This window comes from Falco biarmicus, chromosome 2 (genome assembly GCF_023638135.1).
Source record: "Falco biarmicus isolate bFalBia1 chromosome 2, bFalBia1.pri, whole genome shotgun sequence".
Classification (NCBI taxonomy): Eukaryota; Metazoa; Chordata; class Aves; order Falconiformes; family Falconidae; genus Falco; species Falco biarmicus.
The window spans coordinates 89,476,935-89,492,176 of NC_079289.1; the positions used below are offsets into that span (position 1 = coordinate 89,476,935).

The following is a 15,242-nucleotide window of genomic DNA, read 5'->3' on the forward strand; positions in this document are numbered from 1 at the left end:
GCCTCCTCTCCTAAAGAAGTGAGGCCTAAGCAACCTGTTTCGTCTTTGTCTGCCTATGTTCTTGTCCTCCTCTTCTTCTAGAACCTTCTGTTGCTTGATGTCAGCCAAAAATCTCGAAGCCAAAATGACGAGCACAAATCTTGAAGAGAAATGTGTTTCCACAAGCTTTGTGAAAATTGGCTTCCAAATCAGAGGTCCGGTAGGGTGCCTCAGCTAGTGTTGGGGTCTGCCACCACCGTGGTGTTTGCTAGCAGCTGGTGAGTGACAGGGGGCTGTGCGCTGGCTGGCTGGCAGTCAGCCCCTTGCCTGCCTCTGGGCTAACCACAGCTCACGCTGGTGCTTGTCCGGAGGGCAGGCAAAACAGGAGCAGGCTGGGAGTGTAGGGACCAGGTGTTGCAGAGGGAGGAACGAGAGAGAGAGAGAGAGGAGGTTAGGGGTGTTGCAGTGGTGGTATGGGGGACTTGGACAGGAAAGCAGCAGAAACTGAAGCGACTGTGTGGGGAGGAGGGAGGCAGAACCACGTGGATCTGGGTGAGAGAGTGGTATGTGATTTAATACTTAGGAAATCAGGCTCTGCTTGCTCCAGAGTTCTCTGAACAGCTTGCTAATCGCTGTGAATACTCTGACTGGGCATTTAGCTTGAAAAGTGCCAAGCCTGATGACGTCTAATAATCTAGAAGGACAAAGAATCAGCTCATGAGTCACCAGCAGTCCTCTTTCTGTTTCATCATGATTTTTTTTTTTTTTTTGGGTAGCCCTTCCTTGACGTGTCCCTAACTATTTTGTCCTAATATTTGAACTTCCTTATATTAACATCTTTGTAAGTAAGCAGGGAATCCCTTGCTCAGCTCTCAGCTTCTGTTCTGAGCTTGGTAATTGTTGCTGCTTGTTTTCAGCTGTTTCCAAATAGCATACATTCACCTGGCTAACAATGATGGGGTAGTTTGATAGATTTGATGGGACCTTAGCACACTTAATAGCCTCATCTGAGGGAGGAGTAGAAAACCTGCTTATGCAGATTATTCTTGAAATTTAGGAAAACCTTGTGCAGAGCTAGTATTAACTCTCTAGTGCAGACAGTGCTAGAATAGGTTTTATAGGCCTGTTTTCAGTGTCTTAACGCTGTGTTCTTTGAGACTGCTAAAAATTTCCAGTCTGCTGACATTACCTGCCTTCACAGGTGGGATTATTTAAATAGTATTCTCCTCATTCCCCGTCTCCCAGCTGCACTGTTCCTTTTTACGTTCTTTTATGACTTTCTGATACATTTTATTTCCACAATTTTTTTATGTTTAGGCTGAAATATTTTCACATCAGAATTCCTCAATCTGATATTGATCTGCTGTCTCTTTCAGCTGTTAATTAGCCCTGCAGGTGTTTGATTGCATTAACAAACACTCCTTGTTGGCTATACACAGTAAGCTATGGAATCATGTTACTCAGGCCATTATTGTGACATGCCTACTAACAGCATCATGGATTTGGCCAAACTTTTGTTTCTGGGCTGCTATTTGCATGAATTTGCTTAATTTTCCTGTTCTGGGATGAGGATTGTGCCTTTTATCACCACACAACCTCATCTTCATCACTTACAGAATTAAGCTTGATTTGCTTGGTTTTTGTGTGTGTTTTTTCTTTTTTTCAGTGCGGAGCAGATTGAGGGATATAGTGGGAGCATCTACCAACTGGAGGTACAGTGTACATTAAATGTGTTTTATTTTATTTGTGAAACCCAGAGCTCAGGGTTGTGGTAGTGGAAGTTAACAATGTTAGCTGCCTGAGTGGAAAAGAAAAAAGATCCAGCTGAAAAGCAATGCAGACAAGGTTTCTGAATTGTTACTTTGTGGTTGACCAACTTCTGAAATTTCTCTGACAGAAGATCTTTAGCACCAAAGGAACAAAACGTGATCTTGATGTTTACAAGGTTTTCCTATTAGCTTTAGCTCTGATGGAAGTTTAAGAGTTGTACTGTCTGGCTGGAAATGTTGCTGTTACTCTTGAGTTATCTGTTGGTGGATTACCCACATAATGGATTTATCCTGCACTGGATTCAGAGGCAGCTGAGCTGGTTCAGTGTGAAGCAGGTTGCATTACAAATGGCCTGGTGGCATCCATGTCACTTTGGAAAATTGTGAGCTCAGGATCAGGGTCTCCTTAGTCAGGAGCATCTTGTGCATTTCTTTTCTCTGCTGTAGCTTAATTTTAGATGAATTTACCTATAATTTAAATCATTGATGTTTTGGCTTTATTCAGGTTACCTTCTTCCCTCTTCATTACATTGGATAAACCAGAGTTGACTGTAATCCTCTACTGTTAATAGTTCTGAGAAAGTCAATATAGCAGTCTGGGGTAATTGTGTATTGCAGTTTGCTTGGTCCCATATTTATTTTATTGATTGTTAATTTTCTTATAGCTGTGTTTGCTGAGCTCTTCTTTCACACTTTGTGCACTGATAAGGAAATGAATAGAGATTTGCCTGGGTGGAGTGTCTGATGTGTCCAGGCCTTCTGACTAGGTTTATCTAAACAAGGTTATAGGCATGCTAAAGAAAGTGCCTGAATCTGGGAAGCTGAGTTTTGCTTAGTAAGACTAGTATCCAAGCATGAGGGGGCTTAAAATTCTCAATAGGTCAGCTAAAAAGGGGTTTAAAGGTTGTTTTTTAAAAAAGCCTTCCCTGCAGCCCAGAATGGCTGGGGAGGAGCCATCCGAGGATCAAGATTTTAGAGGGCTCTGGTCAAATCTGATCTTCCATCTGTTTCTTTTCCCCGACTGCTCCCACCCTGGAAGGAGAGCAGACTGAAGCCAGGATCACCACAGCAGTGTTTTTCTTAGATAGGTACGTTTCTTGTGCTGTATAAAATACAGTAGAAATGGTTTGCAGAGTACTGTGTGCTCTAACTCCCCTGAAGAAATTAAGCCAGGGAGCCCATAGCTGGGAGTGCTTGAGAATGTTGGGTTTAATGTGGGGAGGTTTGAAGGACATGGATCATGCAGCCTTTGAGATCCCACTTTTAAAATGGAGTGACAAAGAACTGATACGTGGAGACTGAACAGCCAGTGCTTTAATTCATTTAGGCCACAGAATGACTAAAGAGGACAAACCAAAGAGAACAGCTTGATAGGGGTCCTGAAATGGGAACTAGGGAAAGACTGATGCACATACATCTGGATTGCTGGGAGAGAAGAGAGATGCATGCTGGAGGAGTACTTTTGGCTGTTAATTTTACTAAAAGGAAACACTGGTTTATGATTTCTCTTGTAAAGGTCAGTGGCATTTTGTATTAGAAAGAAATATCTTGCTTACATATTTATTCTGCTTTTGTACTTAAATTGTAATTAAAACTATTAATTTGTTCATTGCTAATTATAGTCTAGATAAGAGCTGTGGCCATTTCAGAAATAAATATAATGTCATTTCTCCGAATGTGTAGGGCAGGTATTAGTTAAGACTTGGATAAGAGATTGTTACTGTATGACTAGCACTGCAGTGTGTAACAGTATGTGTTGAAAAATGTTATTGCCTTGAGCCTAATATTTCCATATATTGAAGAGTACATTCTGAAGCTGAAGTCAAGAAGAGTTCTGCTGCTGACCCCAGAGGAGCCAGGATGGGACTGGTGAAAACAGAATATAGTGAAATCTTTATTGTTTGGTTTCTCTGTGTTTATAGACAAGTTTCTGATTTAGGCTCTGATTAATTTCTCTTAAACTTTTCACTGAAAGATCTCGGAAACAAATCTTTTAAAAAGCAGAAAGGTGCATCACCTTGGACATTGCATGTTTCCTTAGTCATCTAGTATATTCTATTTCTATGCAGTGGCATAACTTCAAACATTAACTCTCTGGAGGAGGTTATTGTCTTTCTATTTTCTCTGAACTCTGCAGTAGTCATGTTGCTTAGATGAGGTAAACCGTATTTCGTATTTAAAGCAAGCAAACAAACAAACTGAAATTTTCTGCTAGACTTTTACTTTCTTTGATCACGGATTATTCATATTTCCCCAAAAATTACTAAACAGAAAAGAGGGAGTGTAAGTCAAAGTGTGACTGCTTTGTACCTCTCCTCTTCCAAAAAGAAAACTCAAGCCAAAAAAGTCTTTATCTTAAACAGCTAATACCCACAATTCATCCAAAGTCAAAACTGAAGACAAAGTTTCTTTTTGGTGAAAAGGTTCTTTCTGTTGTTTTCTTTCAGTTTTTTTTTTTTTTTTTTTTAAGTTGGTTTTGTTAAACACAATGGCACTCGGATCTCAGCAATGCAGCATGCACAACTGAGTGAATGGCACATATCCACAAATTTAAAATTGTTTGGTTACATAGTATTTTATGCCTTCTTGTGCTCTATGAAATGGATTCATAGTTTTGCATACTCCTTGGCTTTATACCAGAACTGATGCATGTTTAACCCTTGGGTTTTTAATGCTTTGTTGCTGGTTCTAGGGATGTTATGAAATACTTGTTTTATTGAGCCAAGTTGCACTTTGAAGGGGAGGGAACTTTGAAGGAACAGGTAAGAGAGAGTGTTGGGCAAGATTGTTATATCTCGTAGATACTGTGTAAGGAACCAACCTGGTAGATTGGAAGGAAGTGACAGTAAGTTGGGCCTTACTCCCTCTGACTTGGTGGTGCTGGAAAAGCAGTTCTGAAAGGGTAGTGCTCCCTTTTCTGTATTTTATCTTTCTATGACTTTCCTGTATAGTTGTAAGATGACTGGGTAGGAACAGAGAGAGAGAGAAAAAAAAATAGATTCATTTTCTCTTTTAGCTTGCTGATCAAGTGTATGCTGTATGAACTGATGCTGTGAAGGGAGAACTCACCTGTGGATCAGAGAAAATCTTAGCAGATCAGTTCTCTGTGTTGGTAGTACTAACCAGCACTATACATCCGCTTTACTTCATGGGAGAGATTGTAAGTTGAGAGTCCTTTAAAATGGACGCTGTAGGAAGAGCTGTGATACAGTAGCTGTAGAAGACATGAATATGCACAAACCCTCATAGGTTAAATTATGTCCGATTTGTTCTTTTCAAGGAGAACCGTTTTGGGAGCATTCAGAGTTAGATAAACTTTGTTCATCTCCTTAGTGCAAAGTTTGTGTTTGCCACTTGTACATATAACTATTTTAAAAGTTTTCTGCAGTAGTCTTGCCTAGCATTATCTCACTGTGTGCATTTCACTTTCTTTTCAAGTCACGCTTACTGTGTCTTGCTATTTTTACTGCTTTTTTGTTTTCATTTTGATAATCTTCAATGTGACATCTTTTAGCTAGGTTCTGTTGTCATATTCCAGACAGTGTTTTTTGTTTGGTTTTTTTTTTCTTACCAGGGATCATGTGCAAGCAATGCAAGAAAGAAAAGCTCTTCACACTTTACTGGCAAAACGGCAGGAAGATCTCCCTCCTAGAAGAATGAAGGATAGCTACTTGGAAGTTATTCTGCCTCTAGGAAGTCAACCTGAAATAAGAGAAAAGTACCTGAATGTACACAACAGTGTAAGGTAACAGAACATCTATGTGACACACAAGAAAGTATTAACTTTCATTTACTGTGTATGTAGGTATTTAATTGTCAAAAATTTTTACATTTTTATGTTTTACAAACCTTACAGGTTTGGAAGGATACTTGAAGATCTCGACAGTTTAGGAGGTATGTATCTATACCCTTGTAAAGAATGCACAAGTAATGCAGACAAAGTGAGTTTGAGTACTGTTGAGCACTGTTAGGGTGATATATATGACCTCAGAGAGGGAATAATATCAATGCGCTATCTCAAAGGAGAAGGAAAAAACCAAAAGATACTAATGCTGAAGGAGAAGGAAGGATGATAAAGAACAGACAGAAGCAAAATTGGTCAGCTTCAGCTTCTTGTCTCTGCCAACTTTGTAAGGGACCATCTACAAGAATAATTTACTGATGACTGATCCTAGGTTATGAATGTGCATTGAGTGTTAAATCGGAGAAAATCTGCAGAATCCACCATTTCAACATGTGATTTTTCACTTAAAGAAACACCCCACAACAAAAAAAAACCAACACAAAACCCAACAGAGTGAGGTGCAAATATTTTAATCTTCCCTTTGGGGAGAGGAGAGTATAATCTGGAAAGAACAGAATGCATCCGTTGAGAACAAATGAAAAATGCTTGGTATAGATTCTTGGGTTCTGACTCCAAACTGATGTTACGGGTAAAACCAACTCAGTTATTTCATGAATTAGCTTTCTTAGGTTTTTTTCTCCTTTTAATTTATTCGTGGTCTTTAAAAGTTCAAGATCTTTGACTTTTGTTTTGCAGCTAAAATAAGTGCTAGGTTATTAATATAACTTGGAGATACTTTTTTCTTTAAATCTCACCAGGTGGCTTCTTTCTTCATCAGAGTTCTGTAGCTAGTTGGGAGCATTTTGATGGAGATTTTTAATAAAGAATAAGTGCTTATTAAGGGAAGGGTCTGAATGGAACAGCTTTTTGGGTTTTTTTTGGCAGGAAAGACCTTCTGCGGGTCCAGGTGGGCAAAACTGAGGAAGGCAGAGAAACAAGTGAATGTGTGTCACCTGTCTATCAAGGACAGACAAAACAGCTAGGTGGTTTATATTTCTTTCTGGGATGTGGAAGGTAACTGGCTTCAGTACCTGTCCTGAATTAGAAAAGGGGACTTGAAACTGTTGGCTGCGCTTCATTGGTGAATGAGATGAGCCTGTTTTTCATTCTGTGCCTTGTTTATTTTCTCTGGAAATCTGTGAACATCTTAGGTTTTTCCTGTTGCAGCACAGAATGTCTTTGCCTTGTTTGTAGTCATACTGGGCTTCAGTCAGTTCCACTGAGGAGGTATCGTTTTGAATTAAGATACCTGTCCCAGTTACACAATATTCAGGATGGTGGTCAGCAGTTTTCACAGGAAATTATACTGTTCCATTCCCCCTCCCCAGTACATTCTGTGATCTTGACAGATGTACTGCATAAAGGTCTGGTCAACTTTCATTTTTTTGTCTTTGGCAATAGGGTTCTGATAGATGACATTCAGGCTTTTACTAATCATATTGATGGCATGAGTTCATAGGTATAACAGTTTTTAGAATTGTGACTTCAGTAATTTTAGGGAAAAACTTTTTGGATTATGTGGAAGGACAGAGATCTTCCTCCTCTTTTATCGCATTAAGCACAAACAGATACTTTTCGGTATGGAAATCTGTGTTGAGTGAAAATCACACGAGTACTAGAAAAAATAGTCTTTGCAGTCTTGTATTACTCTACAGACTCTGTTTACTTGGATATGCTTTTATGAGCAGAGCTAATTAATTTAAATAGTGGTTTGGCTAGTAATAATTACAGTGTGATAATTACCTCTGACTATGCTTTCATGCCTGTAAGGCACAGTTTATCTAATCGGCATCCCTTTAAAGGAATCAGTACTTGAAAGTAAGTCCTCAGATAGCTTGTGTCCTTGGACAACCTGCATGAAATCAAAACAGAAGGTAGGTAGGATCTGAGACAGTGGGCTGCAGGGGTAGAGGGAAGAGATTACGTGGGTTTGAAAGTGGAGCAAAGTGCTGATTTAAAGTTAAATTTCTCTTTGTAGTAAGTAAATACATATATAACTGAGACAACTGCTGAATCACTGTTTTCTTTATAGCAATCTTGTGAGTTACATACATGAACATGTGGAAGTCATGTGCACTCCTACAGTATGATACTTAAGTATGTATTTTGCAGGTACTTTTCATGCACCATTGAAGTTTTTGTTAGAGAGATGACTCCATTTTTGTTCTCTCCACAGTTCTGATTTGCTACACTCACACCAAGCAGGAAATGCAGCCAAGGTCTCCCTTATCAATAGTTACAGCTCTGGTGGATAAAATCAGTAAGTGGCAATTTGGTCAGTAGAAATGTTTTCATCTGTTTGTCTTACACTTTTAGCAGCTACTGCCTTCCCATGGATGTTACTGCGGATACCTTCTTCACTCTTCCATTTAGTTCATCTTGTTTTGGCTTTGAACTCTGAGTACTATGGCTTTTGTTGAATGGAAGAGGGAAGACGGCTTTGTAGATTCTTTTCAGCATTTCATTCAAATGGTTCCCTTCAAAATACAACTTTCATGCTTCCTGCACTTCTGTGTTTGGTTTTATTTTGGCATGTGAGTTTCTTAGCTTCATTATTGAACAGTGTTTGTTCTGGTGGAGTTGGACCTTGCTTGTGTGGCTGAACACCTCTGTGGCTCTGCTGTCCATCTGCCACCTGTGTGCCCACCTCCTCCTCCTCCTGTTCTGGCTTTCAAAGTCTGATAAGGCAGAAACTGCAGGCTAGCAGCGTGGTGGTCCCTTGCAACAACTGTCTTTTCTGAGTTGTCTTTGCGTGTGTTGCCACTTGCAGAACACAAAAAGGTTGTAGAGAATCCAGTCTTTCTAGTATTACGTGTGAGTGATTTGTCTCCAGTAACCTCTAATGTTTGTCTTGTAGATTTGTGCAAGAAGATTATATATCCAGACTGTGACATCAAATTTACTGGCAACGTTTCTTGGGTTGGGAGGACCTCCATGGAAGTGAAGATGCACATGCTACAGGTTAGTTCTGTGACTTCTCTCTATCTTATGACAGGCATGAGATGCTTCAGTGGGAATTCTGGATAATGACATTAGTAATCTGAACTATATTTTCTAGAATAACTGTTTTTGAAGAGCTTGGCACAGCCCTAGTGTTTGAAGACCAAGATAGCTTCCAGTAGTCTAGGTGCAACAAGATATCTGTTGCTAATCTTTCTTTTGAGACACATTTTTCTTAACCATTGTTTTGTAATTAAACAGCAACACAGTACTCCTGCAGAAAAAATAGGTGACTGTGCTCTGCATGTTCTTGAATAAGTTTCTTCTTGCTTTTGAAAAACTTTATTTTTCTTTTACCTTTGCATTTTATAGATTTATAAATTTTAATGTTGGTATTTGGATCCAGTATTAAATCATATCTCTTGTGCTCATTTTATCTACTGCGTAGCATAGTGTGTGTAATGAGTTATTAAATACTAAATAATAGGAAATCAATGAAGGGTGTAACTAGACTACACTGTGCAGGAAGCAAAGGGAATATTAGTAATTAAATTTTAAAATCCTTAACCTTTCTGTTGAGTATTTGCTGTCAGTTGATTAGTTAACTGAAATATTAATTCAGTTATTTAATTATTTAGAGTAACAAAGATATGCTATAAACAAGTAATATTAGTGGCTGTAATTCAGATAAACAGGTAAGTATTTTTTTGTTCTGTTGGTCTCCTTAAGTAAAGTCTCTGATGTAGAAGTTAATGTTACACCACTATTGTTGGAAGTCCTTGAAGTGCCGGCATTAGTGACAGTTTGGTGTTGACAAAAAAATGTTTTGGCATTTCTCAGAATAAAGGGTAATAGGTCCTTTTAAAATGCCTGTGTTGGTTTCCTTCCCTCCCAGCTGAAAGTGGTAGTTAATAAGCATTCCCTGCTTAAGGTTTACACTGCAGAATTCCTTAAACTAGTTTTAATTTGTGTTACTTCCTTCTCTTCGACCTGTTGTGAAGGTTCTTGGAAGGGATGTTGGAGTGTGAAAGTAAACATTAACAATGTGATGGAATAGTTGATGTTGACTTGTAAGCACACTTACAGTTTTACAGTTTAAAAATAGAATTGTTTCCTGTCTCTCGTAGCTACATGATGGTGACTACAGCCCTGTGTTAGATGCAACTTTTGTCATGGTGGCCCGGGATCCAGAGAACAAACGGTAATTTGTAGGACAGGAAAATAGTTTTCAGACTCCCACTGTGGTGAAAATAACAGACGTGGCAGCTTGCTATGTACGTGTAGAAGCCATATAGCGTAGGTGATAAATAAATCACATGGTCAATGTTTTCTGCTGGCAAGTGTTACTTCCCTGCAGCAAACTTCAGAGCATTGATTTCAGCAGTCAGATGATACCAGGAATTGCTATTAGTCTTGGGATCTGACCCTTTAACAGATTTTCCCTGTGTTTGAATGACTGACCTGATGGAAACAGAAGTGAATGAGTCTCTAGAAACCCACCTGCATTCTAGTGGTTGTTAGAATTAATTGCCTTCTTGCCCTAAAACCAGAATGGATTGAATTTTAATGGTTGAATAGTCTTTAAGTGGCTAATGCCATTAATTCCCTAATTGATGTGATAGGTGTCATCAGAATAATTCAGCCTAACACTTGCTTATGTAAGTAACTTGGAACAGGTAAGTATTCCCACAGAACTTTAAAAAAAAAAAACACCACCAAGAACTTTCTTATTTTTCTGGTTTTACTCTCTCTGCAATTTCTTAGTCATTAAACTAACAGGCTACTGAGTTTCAGTTTTGGTTGATGACTCCAGAAAAATCAGATGCATTTCTTACCTCCTTCTTGTATAGCCTGAAAAAGTAATAAACAATTTTCTGGTTTTAACTAGTTTAAATAATTGCCTGTATATAATGAAGGAGTTTTGCTTGACATAGCTACTTCTAACATTATCAGGAATAAATAATTTTTAGGTAGGTTTCCATCAAACTTATGAGATTTATTTTTTTTTTAGAACCCATTGACATCCCATACATTAAAAGAAAAAATTTATGGTTCCCATTGTAAGGACTTGTTTTGCAACAGAAGTAAATCAAATCTGATGTAATTATACACTAGCAAATTGACTGGGGACAAGCCTACATGGACTCGTGTAGATAGATACAAAGTTCAGTGGCTGTTCTTAAAGCCAGATGTCCACAAGCCCACTGTGTTTTGGAAGCATTCTGTCCATACAAGAAGGGTGTTTGTCCTATGTAAGGTAGAAACTTTTCAGAGAGGTACAGGGTGTATGTTACGTTGGTTATAGTGTCACAGAAACATGGTTGTGTGGCTTTTGGACCATAGCAAACTTGCATCTCAGCAGCTTGGGGCTTGGACAGGAGAGCTGATGTAGATGTGTCCTGAGCTGAGGAGAGGGAGAATGAGCTCTGTGATGGAGAAGGAGCTGGTGTGTCTCCAAAATCCAGACGATTAGCAAACTGGGAAAGAGCAGTTTGTTCAAAGTGAAAAGATCCTCTCTGCATGCCTTTTGTCACCAGCATAAGTAAAGGCTTGGGGTAGAGGTGAATCATTTGGCAGATATCTGTGTGTATGTCTATGTATATATTGTTCTAAGCATTTGTTTCAATGCTGAAAATAGAAAAATAATAATCAGAAATTATGGGGAAGAATGGCTCTGGAAAATAAGCATTTGCCTTATCTTGTGAAAAGAAATAATTAAATGTTATATAATTAGGTTAAAGTTGTTTGTGCAGTAAAATAAAAACACAAATTCATGCTGAAGGCAGCCTCATATCGTCTTTGACAAGGGGTACACGTAAACAGCTTTTAGCTGTTGATAAGGCTGTCGTGGGAGCGTGTAGATTATAAGAACACTTGCTAGTTACAGCACTATGCTCGTCCTGGTTGGTGGAATGGTACCATTCAAGATTTGTGTATCTGTTTTAGACTATCCTGGCTCATCACATTTTAATTTGCTGAGTTTCTAAACAGCTTTCTGTTTGAATAATCTTAATTATAATCTATGGGTACAGTTTTAGCTCTTTAAGAAGCATAGATGCATGACTTACTCTTTCTTAATCATACTAGATAGTGGTTGGATCACTTCGCTGCCTCTTCAGACTTAAAGCTAATGTGATATTCTGTTGGCAGCTGCACATTATGAAATAATATATTTTTTTCTGTGCTATAACCTGAAATATGTCATTTCATCTTGTACTGTGTAAGTAAGCAATAACGGAAGACTGTTATAATGTATTTACAGGACAAATTCTTGTAAAGTTTGTAACTTAGAAAAAAATTCCTGTCCATAGGCCAGCATTTGTTAATCCACTCGTTCCTGAGAGCCCTGAGGAAGAAGAAATCTTCAAGCAAGGGGAATGTATGTCATGTTTCCTGGTAGTATGCATGTCTGCCTCGGGTTCAACTTAATAGCTGCAAGGAAGTAAACTTCAGAACTTCTGCCACTTAGAAATGCTCCTGATTTGTTTAAAATCATGTTTTTGTTCTGTCTCGTGTGTCCGTAGTGTAAGACAGTTTAAAAGCCTGCTGTCACAATTTTGGAAACTTTGGCTAAACTGACAGACAAGGGCACTCCTGATGTGCTCTGCACCCCCCAGTAGACTTCTCCATTTCCAGGATGCTCGCTCTGCTTCAAATCTGAGTGCGGCACAGGCTTTCCCAGTGCTCTGGCTGATCGCTTGCCCCTGTGGTGGCTCTGTTAGGTACACCACAACAGCTCCTTACCTGTCTCGGTGCCCATGTTCCTTCTGGAAAGAAACTCAGAAGAAGTAAGGGGAAGAACAGGGGAAGGAGTTTGTACCTCCATCTTTGTTTCAGGCTGGAATTTTAGAGCAGAGAATTAGAGAAACACTAAAGACTGAAGAAACTGAACAGAAGATCTTTTAAGTTAAAATTTCAATCATTGTGGCCTATGGCAATGAGTTCTGTCATAAACTTGCATTCTTGTACCATTGGCAAAACCTGAAGAAGGTTGTTTGTTCTGTAGAGTTTCTTGTTTGATGCATTTTTCCATACTTTGAGGAGAGTACTTAAGTTTTCTGTAGGAGTGGTGGGTGGCTATCATAGTGTATACATAAAAAAGATCTTCATCACATTGGGGAGGTAACAGCGAACTTCTGCCTTATTTTTTCTTTGATGCAGTCAATTCTAAAAGCCAAACTTCTGTTTGAATCTATGGGACTGTGAAGTTATAGCTTTTAACTTCCGGGGGGCGGGAAAGAAAAAAGGAAAGAGAGGGCTGATTCCAGGTTAATATCTTCAGAGCCAAGCCAAATGTATGTTTGGTTTTTTTCTTTGAACTCTAATATGTTTTTTTTAATGTTTAGTGAACAAACTGAAGAGGATTGATTTCAGCACTGCTTCCTTACTGAAAATGGCTCCCACTGCAGAAGAAAGAAACATTGTTCATGACATATTCCTTAATACATTGGACACAAGGCAAGAAGGGGAGGGGTAGAGGAGAACTGAAGTCCTATGAAAAAGTAATGTGCCTTTTAAGTGAGTGCTCTTAAGAGGGTAGTCTGGGATAAACGTAGGCATTTTGTTCTCCCATTTCACCATTTAAATGCCGTGGTGTTCTATTTGAAACACAGGTACAAACTTTAATGTGACATCTGCATTTGTTAAAAGAGTCTTCTGTTGTTAAAAGGTGATAGCTGTACCAAGATGGTGAAAGTGACAGTGTAAGCACAAAGAGTTTCTCAGCAAGCTGTTAGGAATAATCTTGAGGAAAAAGGCTGATGTTTAACCAAAAAAGGGAATGGAATGGTTTTGAAGCCCTGTGACTTGCACAGTCTAAGAGTTTTCTGCCATGATATCTAGGAAGAATGGCCATATTTTGACCAAGTAACCTTGCAATGTGTTTTAAATATAATACCTGACAATATTATTTAAAGGAGACTCTTGTTGGGGTACTTCTCTTATACTTGAAATTTGTTGGAATCGTCCAGTGTCAGCGGTGATAGAGCAATGCCTAATGGCACTAGTGCAGTATTGTATTTGTGGATCACTTATAACTTCTTTAAATTGCTAATATTATACAATTGTTATTTTCAAAGCTGTTTACTAAAGTGAGACATGCTTTCCCTTAAAATTAGCAGATCTGTTTTGTACACGTTCTGTCTGGATTTGAAAACCTCAAACCATCTGCATGTTTGATGTTGAATTACTCTGTTAGCTCATTGTGTGCTTTCAATTCATATTATGACTTAAAAATCAGAGTGAAGGCTTTTCTGACAAAGTGCCTTGCTTTATGGTTGTGATTCATCTTTTCTTTTAAGTACCTTTCTCGAGCTTGTTTATTCACATAAGTAACAGATCAAAGTATCACTTTAGATAAGGCTTCAGGGTCAGTTGGAACAGCTTTTAGTGATAGCATTTCTATTTTGGGGATTTTTTTTGGTGTGGTTTTTTGGTTGTGTGTGTCTGCATTTGCTATTTGTGCATTTTTGACTTGCTGAATTCTGCTAACATGGGCTGTAAAGTTTATTGTCTCTTCCAAAGGATGGTAAGTTTCCGGAGTCGTAAATTACCACCCAATTCAGTGTGGATGGAAGATGCAAAGTTGAAAGGCCTACAGATTTGCCATCCTCAGGTATTTTGAAAATTTTTAAATGAATTACAGAAACAGTTACTTACGAAATGTCTTGCAAGATCAGTCAACGCGTTATTTTGTTTCAGTTCTGCAGTCCTTGCAACGTATTTAGATCATAGTTTCTTTTCTCATTTTTCTATTAAATGTATGGATTACCACTGCAAAATAGAAGATTAATTACCTTGTTTTCTTACCAGATTATTCATTTTATGTAAAGAATTTCTTCTGTAAGATGTTTAAGTTGGGCTTCTGATTGCTGACATGATTTTGAGGCTTTTATCTTATGTTGTCAAATGAGTTGGATGAGCTCCTATTAAGTAAAGTTGCCTCAGCCATTTGGACTTTTGCATATGTATTTCAGTAGTGCTTTTTATACATTAAGATGCTGGGAGTTCAGTTAAAGACTGAAGTGCAGATTTCAACACAATGCTTTGAAAAGAATATATGTAATATGGCAGTTTGATTTTTCTTGTGTCTACATACAGGAACGGAACATCTTCAACAGGATCTTTGGGGGTTTTCTCATGAGAAAGGCATTTGAATTGGGATGGGCAACTGCTTGCAGCTATGGGTGAGTTGTAGACCTGCAATATTTATGCAATCCAGAGCGCTCTGCATGTATGCAGAGGTCAGAAGCCAAGCTAACCAACCTAATGACAATTTGAGTAGAAAAGACCTAAGTGTCTAGTAGAATCTTGCACTATTAGTGCACAGCACTGTTTTACTTAGAGCACCTATTGTGCTTATGAAGAGATTGGCATCTTGCTCCTTGGGGCTTGGTTTTTAAGCATTACATGTCAAGATAGAAAATACATCCTTTTTCTGTTTTCTTTTATCTCACCAAGCTATTGAGATTGCCTTTTGAAGATACATTTTCTTTCTAATCATATAAATAGACATTCTATCAAATAAATATTACATCTTTTCGTTCTGTACACAAGAGAGATGGTTTCTGAACTTCTAGTAAGTGCTTGTGTGACTGAGGTCATCACCCAACAAAGGTCTTTGCGTCCCGATGTTAAGTGTTTTCTGTTAGTTGGAAAACTGAGGCCTAAGCAATGATGGCGTGAAGATTGCCTAACAAGTGTAAGTCATA

The 15,242-nt window shown here is 38.5% G+C and overlaps 1 protein-coding gene across 7 annotated transcripts in view; it reads left to right on the forward strand.

Annotated features, from left to right (window-relative positions):
• Positions 1 to 15,242, forward strand: part of ACOT9 (acyl-CoA thioesterase 9) — a 28,915-nt gene that overhangs the window by 9,936 nt on the left and 3,737 nt on the right. For 6 of the 7 annotated variants that reach the window (XM_056328103.1, XM_056328104.1, XM_056328101.1 and 3 more), the window contains 10 exons: positions 1,646 to 1,691; positions 5,323 to 5,493; positions 5,605 to 5,642; positions 7,769 to 7,852; positions 8,450 to 8,553; positions 9,660 to 9,733; positions 11,844 to 11,911; positions 12,879 to 12,990; positions 14,056 to 14,146; positions 14,632 to 14,717. In XM_056328103.1, the coding sequence (XP_056184078.1) occupies positions 1,646 to 1,691; positions 5,323 to 5,493; positions 5,605 to 5,642; positions 7,769 to 7,852; positions 8,450 to 8,553; positions 9,660 to 9,733; positions 11,844 to 11,911; positions 12,879 to 12,990; positions 14,056 to 14,146; positions 14,632 to 14,717 (874 nt within the window). The remainder of the gene's footprint in view (positions 1 to 1,645; positions 1,692 to 5,322; positions 5,494 to 5,604; positions 5,643 to 7,768; positions 7,853 to 8,449; positions 8,554 to 9,659; positions 9,734 to 11,843; positions 11,912 to 12,878; positions 12,991 to 14,055; positions 14,147 to 14,631; positions 14,718 to 15,242) is intronic. The other variant, XM_056328107.1, reaches the window with a different exon arrangement.